The 11,208-nt window shown below is 38.7% G+C and overlaps 1 protein-coding gene across 1 annotated transcript in view; it reads right to left on the bottom strand.

Moving 5' to 3' along the window:
* Positions 1-1,533: 1,533 nt before the first annotated feature.
* The window catches only part of GXYLT1 (glucoside xylosyltransferase 1), a 63,838-nt gene continuing 54,163 nt past the window's right edge, over positions 1,534-11,208 (bottom strand). Inside the window, exon 9 of the mRNA XM_033000025.2 lies at positions 1,534-1,878. Within this exon, the coding sequence (XP_032855916.2) occupies positions 1,862-1,878 (17 nt within the window). The 3' untranslated portion in view covers positions 1,534-1,861. The remainder of the gene's footprint in view (positions 1,879-11,208) is intronic.

The following is an 11,208-nucleotide window of genomic DNA, read 5'->3' as shown; positions in this document are numbered from 1 at the left end:
ACATTTTCCCAACTACCTGAGAAAATTTAAGGTCCTTCTATGTAAGTGGTGGGAAATGGTAGCAAGCCACTGCATGGGTCAATTCTCAATCTTTTTCTAGTCAACAGGCATTTTACAATTGACTTCAACAGAAACGAACTTAAACCTTCTAAATCAATATCCCAGTTCGCTATGGAGTAAGTACAAATAAAACCTTACTAAATTGTAAAAGGATTTTAGTGAATTTAGTTAATTCACTAAGCTAAATAATAAAAAATGAAATCAAAAGAGACATTAAAAAACATTATTTAAGTACACAAACTTGTTTTGAGGCCTGTTTCATATAAGCAAGCATTTATCAATATTCATCAATAATGTATTCACCTATGATGACTGTGAATAATGTGATGTTTAATATTCCCTAAATTTTTTAGATAACCTTAGTGAAAAGTCATTAATTATAATATTTATCTGTTACTTGAAAAAGAACATGATATAAAATGACAACTCAATTTTCCTCTTTGACATTTCAAATACAACTAGGTCACATTAATCAATCAGTAATGTGCTTATCATACACTCTGGTCAATTATACCCCAACTATCAGTGACAGTTTTCTGGCTTGCAATCTGGACACATATACTGTCATGACAACTACATTCTTTTTAGCCCTTCTATATTTTACAGCCAGTGCTATTGCTTAAGGCACATCATAAACGTGTGAAAAGGGCATCAGATACTTCATAATCCCAATTCCATTTCTGTGCTATTAGTGTATTTCCAAAGAATAAACTTTCAGGGCACTGAAATCCAAGAAAAATAGGATAAGATCCCCTTCTCTGAAGAGCAAGTTACACGTAAAATAAAACTGGCAGTACTAAAATAGAGCATTTGCATTTGCTGATTGCAAGGTTGCAATTATAGCTCACCATGTTAATGAAGTCATAAACTAGTCGAGCTTGCTTCTTTGGTTTATTGCACCATGAGAACCTTTTTTTGGAGTTGTAGCCGTATAAACTATAATTATTAATGATATCCTGTGAAAGACATTATTAATACTGTTTGCCAGGACATTATTTATATTCTGGGCTATCTGTAAAGATGAGTCAGTATCTCCCAAATGATCTTTGACACAGTTTTAAATAGAACTTCTCACCTTCAGACAAATCATATAAATCTTAACCTTCCTGTTTTTATTAAAATTATTCTGAATGAATGATACAGTAATAAATCTTACGATAAAGTATTTCTCCATTGGAAAATGCTGGTTGGCCAGTGGTGAAATTGCTTATTTCAACAATACCTCACTCTAATTTCCCTTGAAAAATATTTTCTGATAAGGAACAACAGAACATTTTAGATTTTTCGAATGGGAAAAATTTATTTTTTCTTTTTAAGAAGAACTTCTTTGAAAAGATTAAAAGTGAATTATTAACACACCATGAAGGAAAATTACAGGAGAAACAATTCCAAAATACATTATCCAAAATTTTTATTTTAATTTAATTTCACATTAATGAAATCTGAAAATACTTTTTTATATATTTGCTCAGAATATGATTTTTTTTTCAATTGCAGAGTTTCCTATGAAATAGAATAGGCAGTTTTTATGAGGCCACGGTGTCCATCAATCTAAAGACACAAGCACTGACTGATGAACCTTCTTCATCCTGCAGAGGTGATAGCTTCTACCGTACTGTCTTCCACAATTTCCTGAAAACATGAGAGAATATGACCCTCCCTATGTATTTTTTTTCATTTTTCTTGGGCAAAGTTCTGTTTGCTCCAACTGGCTTGTAGATGGAGCACTGAGAACGAAGGAGATGTGTGAATTCTCAGCCATTCCAAGTGTGTGATGAGATGCATTTCACATCTTCCTTCATTAGTGCCAGCAGCACACTATGGAAACAAGATGAGAGCAAATTTGAATATCAAAAGTCATTCTCCAGTTTCCCCACTCTTAAAACCTGTCACATCACATTCCCAGCAGTAATTGGTTACCCTGTTCCAATTCAGAAGCAATAGTATCTCGGAGGTGGTTGAATGACCTTATCAGTAACAAACTGTTTATTTATTCAGGATAAAAACAAGGAAAAGGGAAGGAAAAAAGTGTTGTACATATCTAACAGTTCAATAATTGCTGTTTGCATGGTTTTACTGTTTTTACATAGTATTTTGATGCTGTTATACTCATTGGGACATTTAGAGGGTAATACAGTAATAATTTATGAAATAAGAGAGTCTAATATGCAACAGTATTCCTAGTGGTACGTTTTGTATCATATTAGCAATACAAAAAATTGTAAAAAGCTGATGGTGGCAGTGGGTTCCCACTGAGACATACCCTATTACTGTGGTGTCCGTGTCAGCTTTTTGCTTTTTAATTGCAGATATGACACTCAGTGACTACAGTGTTTTTCTTCTAAAAATCATATAAGTCTTCTCTCAGGAGCCCAAATCATATAGATGACATTCCTTCTCCTACATTAAAGCCAATTAATGAAAGGAGGCTCCTTAGTGCAGCTAACTTTCATTGAGGAAAACTGATATACCAACAGTATTTGTGTGCTCAGTCTGTAAAGTCCCTTCTTAACCCATAATTCGAACTCTTGTTGGTGCTGCAATGAGACATGAGAGAGATGGGCAAACATTCCTACAGCAATTTGAAGGTACATTTCTTTTGCTTTCACAGACATTATGTTATGCTACCAGTGCACAAATATACATTAAAACTGCTGACAAAACCTGGCCTTTCAATATTTTCTTGATCTAGTATACCCAACAGGAAGGTGAAGGAAGGTGTCGCCCCTACAGATTGGCTCTCTGAGGAGAAAAAGTAGAGTGTAATTATTGATAATTTCCAAGAGATGGCTCCTGAAGTACAGACATGACGCCAATGCCAACAAATACCAGATTAGTTCCATGACCGATAATTTTATCATACCATAAACCAGTGTTACATAGTACAGCAAAGTGATAACCTAAATGCAACTCCCAGGGATGATAAGCAGCAGCACAGGGAATATATACGGCAAGTAACGTGATACATAACACAACTCTAAGAATGAATGCAACAGCTCTGAGAAACAATAAGTCAGCAATGTGACCAGCGACTATTAAAATAATATAATAAATGCTTATAACAGATTTGTTTTAACATGTTCTGTTCAGATCTATCATTATCTCAACCCTTAATGCTCCATGTTAGGCACCAGAAGCTGTTGTGGTTTAACCCCCAGCTGGCAGCTAAGCATCACACAGTCACTCACGCACTGCCCCTCCAGCAGTGAGATGGGGAAGAGAATCAGAAAAAAAAAAAAAAAAAAAAAGTAAAACTCATGGGTTGAGATAAAGACAAGTTCAATAAGACAGAAAAGGAAGGGGAGGAAGGAGAGGAGGAAATAATAACAGAATTTACAAAACAAGTGATGCACAATGCAATTGCTCATCACCTGCTGACCGATGTCCAACCAATCCCTGAACCATGGTGTCCCCTGGTCAGAGCCCCCCAGTTTATATACTGGGCATGATGTCACATGGTATGGAATACCCCTTTGGCTTGTTTGAGTCAGCTGTCCTGGCTGTGTCCCCTCCCAGCTTCTTGTGCACCCCCAGCCTCTGCTAGCAGGGCAGCATGAAAAGCTGGTAAGTCCTTGACTTAGTATAAATACTACTTAGCAACAACTAAAACATCAGTGTGTTATCAACATTATACTCATCATAAATCCAAAAAACAGCACTGTACCAGCCACTAAGAAGAAAATTAACTTTATTCAAGCTGAAACTGGGACACAAAGATAGGCAAGACTCGGAAATTTTGAGCTATTCTAAGGTGAAAATTTTGATGAGTGGGCTATGCTGATATATTGGTTAGCTCAACTAATTGGACTTGATAAAAAAAGGTCTTCCAATCCCCAGAAAAAAATCTTAAGAGTTCCATATTTTTCTTATTAATTGTACAACTCCCTCCAATTAATTCTCTGAGAACTTAATTCAGGCCATGGCCTGCAGTGTGGTCGGACCACCAGTCACATCTCTTGCTCTGGGGGACAGAAAGCTTCCCATACAAAGCCTTGTTTTTAATTTATCCCTGATTTGAAGGAGATACACTGTATGCCTATAGGGGCAAAGCATAAGAGTGGGGCTTTGACAGATAAGCAGGGAGCAGTGGCATTTGCTCTACCTTAGAATTGCCTTATTTTCCCCAACAATGTCTTTAAAATTTAATCATCCTGGATCTACAAAATCATTGACTGTAATTTTGAACCTTTAGTTTCATTTTTTTACACCGTTTCCAGATTTTCATTATATTACCATCTCCCATGAGGGACATCATCTTTGTTAGAGTAAACTGAAAGCCACTAGTTATGGCAAAAAAGAATTCCCATTAACAAGTCATCATCCAATCATATTAGGATCTTTGTATCCTATTATCAGCTTTCTTATGAAATACCATTTCTTAATGACAGGGATTTGACTAATACTGTGTGAACTCTGTTAACATAATTTGAAAGTTACTACCAAATGTGTATTTATAGAATAAGATGTCATCTTTTTCATGGTTACACATAATTCTAGCTTGTGATTTGATCAGATGTGAATGTTGAAAGTTAATTTTCATCAAAACAAGTGAGGAAGGAGGAATAGAGTTATCAGCACTTTGCTCTGGATTAAAATGCATTGGCACTGAATTCAGTGGGGCCTCAAAGGGAGTCAGATTTCTCTTCTCTGTGTCCATAAAATTTCTTTTGTGGGTTACAGGAACAATCTATTCATTTATCATTTTCTCTGAGGGCAGTGGTACAGCTAGTATATGCAACATAACATTTATTGTATTTCAGCTGGTTTCACTGAAGGCCAAGCAGTGGGGAGTGCCCGGGCCCCTTCAGTCCCAGTATCAAGACCTATGCAGTGACCCCAATGCCCAATTCGTCTCTGCCACCTCCCTTACTCTGAAATGCCACATTTCTTTCCCCACGTTCCCTCTTTTGCCAATCCAGATTGATTTTATCTTAACTTGAGTTGCCTAAGTCAGTTGTCCAGGCTCCTCAAAGCATGGAAAACATACACTGGTGTAACACTTCACCTCATCATTATTTATCTAGATGTGAAACCATATGAAAATAGGGAGGAAATAGATCTCTCCCCCTTTTTTTTTGTTCCATATGGCTTGCTCCTTGTAGCTATAATTCGGGGGTAAAACACATATATAGACAATAGCTTGGGAAAAATGCTTCCCAAGTCAGAAAAACTAATTTATTAATTTTTTTTTCATAGTCTTGAAAAGGCAAAAATAGATTTCAATCCCTTTCTACTTGACAATCTTCATACCACCCTTCCCCCCCACTTTAAAAGAACAAAAAGCATCCATTTACTTTTAGAAAATAAAATTTTCTATGGGAAATAGTCACTTTGGATCTACTTATAAGATGCATATTCTCTGCTAAAGAGTGGATATCAACTTGCAGAAACAGAATTTTGCTTTACCTTCTCAGAGATAGACTGACTCCATGACTCTGAAAGAAGAATACTATTAATTAATTTAGTAGGGTTTTTTTCAGTTTGAATTATAAATGTGGAGATACCTATCTGAAATACTATACATAGAGTCAAAGAGAAAAAGTTAATATCAACAGACTGTTCATAAGACAGCCTCACAGTGACAAAATGCTGAGCACTAAGGTCAGGGACTGTCTTTTCGGTTTGTGTTTGTATAGTGTCTGCCATGAGCTCGGATCAGTGGCTGATGTTCTTAGATCTACTGTCACATAAATAGTGATATATTTTTATCAAGTAAAATGCCACAGAGTGAAATAGGTAGTATCATAAATGACAGCAAATAGAGCAAAATTGTCAAAATAAGTAAGCTACTTATTGTGCTTCAGTATCCTTGGTATCTTTGTTATGGAAATCCATGTGAGTGGGATAATGCAAGCACAGTAGCATCAATGGAAGTCTTTACTTTGATTTCTCTGAGCTTTGCATCATACTTTTACTTCCTAATTTGCAACATCTGATAATCCACAATACAGCCCACAGAGTTATTAGTTTGAATTAGTGAAGTTCTCCTGCCTGATTGGTTTTAAGCCAATTTATATAGGCTTGTCTGTTTAAGCTGTTAATACTGTTGAAGATTACTATGGTATTACTGCAGTCTGCAATATTTCAAAGCTTACAGCACTGTTTCTCACCAAATCCTTGAAATGGATTTGACTTTTTCAACACCACTTCTAGTTGTCTAAGAGCTATCACTTGTGAAACAAACCTCTGAAAGCCTGGACTAACTGTGCTAAGTGTCAGAAAACAGCTTTTAGTCTGCCGAGAGAGCTAAAGCAGGAATTCAGCTGTTCAGCATAAAAACAGAGAATATTTTTTTTATTTCATCAAACTTCAGGTAGCTGGATAAACATTTCAGTTAATTAAGCTGTGAAACTGTTTCCTTGATTTAGAGGTTCTGATAGTTTCACTGAGTTCATTGCTTAAACTCAACCTGTATTTGATTTTATGATACATTCATTTTAGTAAAGAATTACTCATTTGAAACAAATACTGGGTTTGCACATATGAAAAGAATCCTTTAGTAAATGTAAATCAGTGTTCTGCTCTAACTGCTCAGGGGAGACAGATTAGTGTTGTAAATTAACTCACAAACAGACTTTATGCTTTCTTGGTCCTTAAAACAAAATCTGTGCATGGCTAAGTAAACCAACTCTGAAAATATGTAGCTCCAATTGCTCAGCCAGTGCAGAAAAGATTATTAATAATCCCCAGTCTTGGTTTGAAAAGTTTAGCTAATGAAAGTAATCTGTGTGAGAAGAAAGGGAAGGAGAGCACCATCTGCTGTACAGCCATGCAAATGTTTCAGAATAAAAACTGCAAAAACCCAACAACCCTACCTTAAGCTTTCCAAACAGATCATATGGAAGACAATCGTCTTCCAACATAGCATGACCATGAGCTTGAGATGGACACAATCTAAAATTAGAGAGAGAAATGAAGAACCAGGTTTCAGAGCTAGCCATCAAAAGCTACAGGGACTAAACAGAGTAAGGAGTGTTGTGTCTTTGAAGAGATAGGCATGGCTGTGATTTTTGAAAGCACAGAATTTGACTGCCTATATATATACATATATATGTGCTACTGTATTGACATCCAATTTGGCAGCCTTGTTAGCTCAGGCTAAAGCACTGTTGTGAAAAAATGTCCAGAAGTTGTGTTAGTATGCCTACTCCTCAAGAAAAAGAAAAATTATTATGCTCAGGGGCCACTATCAACATATTTGTGCAATTCCTCATCTTTTATAAGGAGCTAGTGGCCATTTGAAGATGAGATTTTTGGGGGGCTTTCATTTGGGAAACTTTAAGTGATTTTCATCTCAAAAAGCAGATCAGACATTGATAAGTACAAGAGTGATGGAAAGTGATTGATTTCTGTCCTATGAATAGAAAAGAAAACTCACTTTTCAGACTACTAGCTGCCCAAACCAAAATCAAGACCATCATCCTAGTAGATAAAGAAAAGCTACTTCTTCTAAAGGACTGTAAAATTCAAAACCACCAACCCAAAGAGCAAATAACGAGTGGAGTGGCCCATTCTCTAGTCCTGAAGAGGATGAGGGACTGTCTATAAGCCTGACATCCCAAGACATGCACCTTCTGCCTTCTGTCACTCAGAAGAGCCACTGAGGCTCATCCACTAAGTATTGGCGTTCCAAATAGGCACCAATGATGCTATCCACAACAACTTTAAGACCAAGAACTGGTAGTGGAACTGAGTCATGAACATAGCAAGTGTTGCAGCCCTTGCATTTGCAAGAAAAGGTCCTAGTGGGAACAGGAGCATCCTAGGGATTAGCACATGATTGTGTACACAGTATTACCAAAGAGGCTTTTGTTATTTGTTGTGGGAGAAAACACCTATTACAAAGATGAAGCATTTTCCCTGAGCTGGAACACAGGGATGGGGAGTAGAATGAAGCCCCCATAATCCAAGGGGCAATGGTTAGCAACCTTCTACACCATTAGAAACACACAAGTCTATGAGACCAGATGGGATCTACTCAAGGATACTGAGGGAGCTGGCAGATGTGCTCGCTGAGCCACTTACCAACATTTATCAGCAGTCCTGGTTAACCAGGAAGGTCCCAGTTGACTTGAGGTTAACAAATGTGATGCCCATATACAAGAAGGGCCAGAAGGAGGATCTGGGGAACTATAGGCCCATCAGTCCGACCTTGGTGCCAAGGAAGGTTATGGAGCAGATGATCCTGAGTGCCATCATGCAGCACGTACAAGACAACCATGTGACCAGGTGCAGTCAGCATTGGTTTATGAAAAGCAGGTTCTGCTTGACTAACCTGATCTCCCTCTATGACCAGGTGAGCCATTCAGTGGATGAGGGAAAAGCTGTGGATGTTGTCTACCTAGACTTTGACATCATTTCCCACAGCATTCTCCTAGAGAAACTGGCTGCTCGTGGCTTGGACAAGTATACTCTTTGCTGGGTAAAAAAACGGCTGGATGGCTGGGACCAAAGAGTGGTGGTGAATGGGGTTAAATCCAGTTGGCAACCAGTCACAAGTGTTGTGCCCCCGTGCTCAGTGTTGGTTCCAGTTCTGTTTAATATCTTTATCAATGATCTGGACAAGAGAATCAATTGCACCCTCAGTAAGTTTGCAAATAACACCAAGTTGGGCAGGAGTGTTGATCTGCTTGAGGATAGGAAGGCTCTACGGAGGAATATTGACAGGATGGATTGATGGGCCAAGGCCAATTGTATGCGATTTAATAAGGCTAAGTGTCGGGTCCTACATCTGGGTCACAATAGCCCCATGTAAAGTTACAGGCCTGGGGAAGAGTGGCTGGAAAGCTGCCCCATGGAAAAGGACCTGGGGGTGCTGGTTGACAGCCAGCTGAATAGGAGTCAGCAGTGTGGCCAAGAAGGCCAAAAGCACCCTGATTTGTATCAGAAATAGTGTGGCCAGAAGGACTAGGGAAGTGATTGTCCCCCTGTACTCAGCACTGGTGAGGCTGCACCTCAAATACTGTGTTCAGTTTTGGGCCCCTCACTACAAGAAAGACACTGAGGTGCTGGAGGAGAAGGACAATAGAGCTGGTGAAGGGTCTAGAGCACAGGTCTTAAAAGGAGAGGCAGAGGGAACTGGGGTTGTTTAGCCTGGAGAAAAGGAGGCTCAGGGGAGACCTTATTCTCTACAACTACCTGAAAGGAGGTTGTAACGAGTTGGGTGTTGGTCTCTTATCCCAAGTAACAAGTGATAAGACAAGAGCAAATGGCCTCAAATTGCACTAGGGGATGTTTAGATTGGATATTAGGAAAAACTACTTCACCATGATGGTTATCAAACATTGGAACAGGCTGCCCAGGGAAGTGATTGAGTCACCATACCAGTGGAGGTATTTAAAGACATGTAGATGTGGTGCTTAGGGACATGGCTTAGCAGTGGACTTGGTAGTGTTAGGTTAGTGGTTGGACTCAATGATCTTAAGAGTATTTTCTAACCTAAATGATTCTATGATTCTGTAAACAAAGGCTTGCTTAGGGAACAGGATTGGGATTATCAGGGGCTGTTGCAAAGACCTGCACAAAAAAATCCCAACCTGACAGTGTGATACAAATGAAGAGGGGCTAACTATTCATTATAGCATCACAAGAGGAGCAAGAAATAAGAGAAGAGCACAATCTGAAGAGCCTCTCAGGTAGACAGATATCAATGAATTAAACAAGTAGCATAAACAGAAGCTGAAAGCAGAGTGACCACAAATCCTAATTTCCCCACACATGCTCTCACTTCCACCCTGGACAATCTTTTCAGACAACAAAAGGTGAAATGGACTTTTTTCTCCACAGTTCTGTCAGGCAGCCCACAATGACAGTGAATTTTGAGAAGGCACAGAAAAAACTCAGTAACTGGTCAGGAAGGTCACTTGGGAAATAAATTGCAGAAGAAGGTCAGGATACTACACACAAGTACAAAATATCCTAACGTAAGGACATGAAGCATAATAAGGGTCAGTTTGGTCTAGTCATGTCTTCCACAATGATCTCAAATAAAAGTAATTGTAGAAACAGTGGAAACCAGGTCAAATTATTAGGGATAACTGAATGTGAAAGAAAACAACAGAAGTGTGACAACTAAACCAGAAAAGGATGAAGTCACAAAACAAGAAGGATTATGAACAAGAAAGCTGTCTATGGAAATACCTCAGCCAGAAGGGAAGAAGAAAGGCTAATGAGCAGTGCTGAGAAAGATTAAATATCTAAAACTTCTTTTTGTTTCAATTTCCACTTAAAAGGTCACCCAGGGGACACAACTAACAATAGTGTCAAAGAGCTTGCAGGTTGGATTCAGCTGCCAAACTCACAGCCAACTTATCCACACACAATTAAGGCTCAAAACTGTAGCATGGCAGCTGAACATGATCTTTCTGCTTTTAAACAAAAGAAAGAAAACCCTTTTCTCTCTCACCATGTCAAGGGCTATTGGGAATATGCATGGAGAGTGATAACGGATGTCTGCACAGCTATCCCTCAGTCCTGGTTAGTGAACTGACTCCTCTGGTGCCCTAACAGATACAAGAGACCAGAATTTTTTTTTTTTTTTTTTTTTTTACCCCAGCATGAGCCAAAAAACACTCTACTTGTAAAGTAGAACATAAAACTGTAAATAACCAATGCTAAGAACATGACACAAAATGTTCTCTCTTCTTAATGACTCATCATTTTACCCTTTTGCCTTTTATTTGACTGAATCTTTGGAATCCTGGCCTTAAGGGAAATCTTCATGCCAGCAAGACAGTAGAAACCCCATCAGAGATTACAGCTATTCTAAAAAATAAAAGGGAGCAGACCCTTCCTCTGTTCCTGGAAGTAACTGAAATGGCACCGGCGAAGCCAGCTCCGCTGTGTGCCACCCAGGGAAGCGCTGTGGGAACAGGCTCAAACCAAGCAAGGGAACGCTGTGTGGGTGTTCTCAGGCTTGCTAATCAAATACTCTTTAATTTGTGCGGACATACAGTCAGTACAGCTGCAGCCAGGCAGGCATGGACTTCGGTCCAAGACTTTTACAGATTTAAATTGGATTTTAAATTCCTATTTCATGGGGAATTAATACAGTGAATCTCAGCTTGTCTAACTGCTCTCTAATTTATCACTGGTCCACCAAAAAAAGCATACACGACAGTACCAGTGGTACTGGTTAGGCCTGACATT

The sequence above is a fragment of the Tyto alba genome, unplaced genomic scaffold (assembly GCF_018691265.1).
Source record: "Tyto alba isolate M040663 unplaced genomic scaffold, T.alba_DEE_v4.0 Super-Scaffold_2, whole genome shotgun sequence".
NCBI lineage: Eukaryota > Metazoa > Chordata > Aves > Strigiformes > Tytonidae > Tyto > Tyto alba.
Note: the sequence above shows the minus strand (reverse complement) of the source record. Positions and strands in the feature narration are given on the sequence as shown.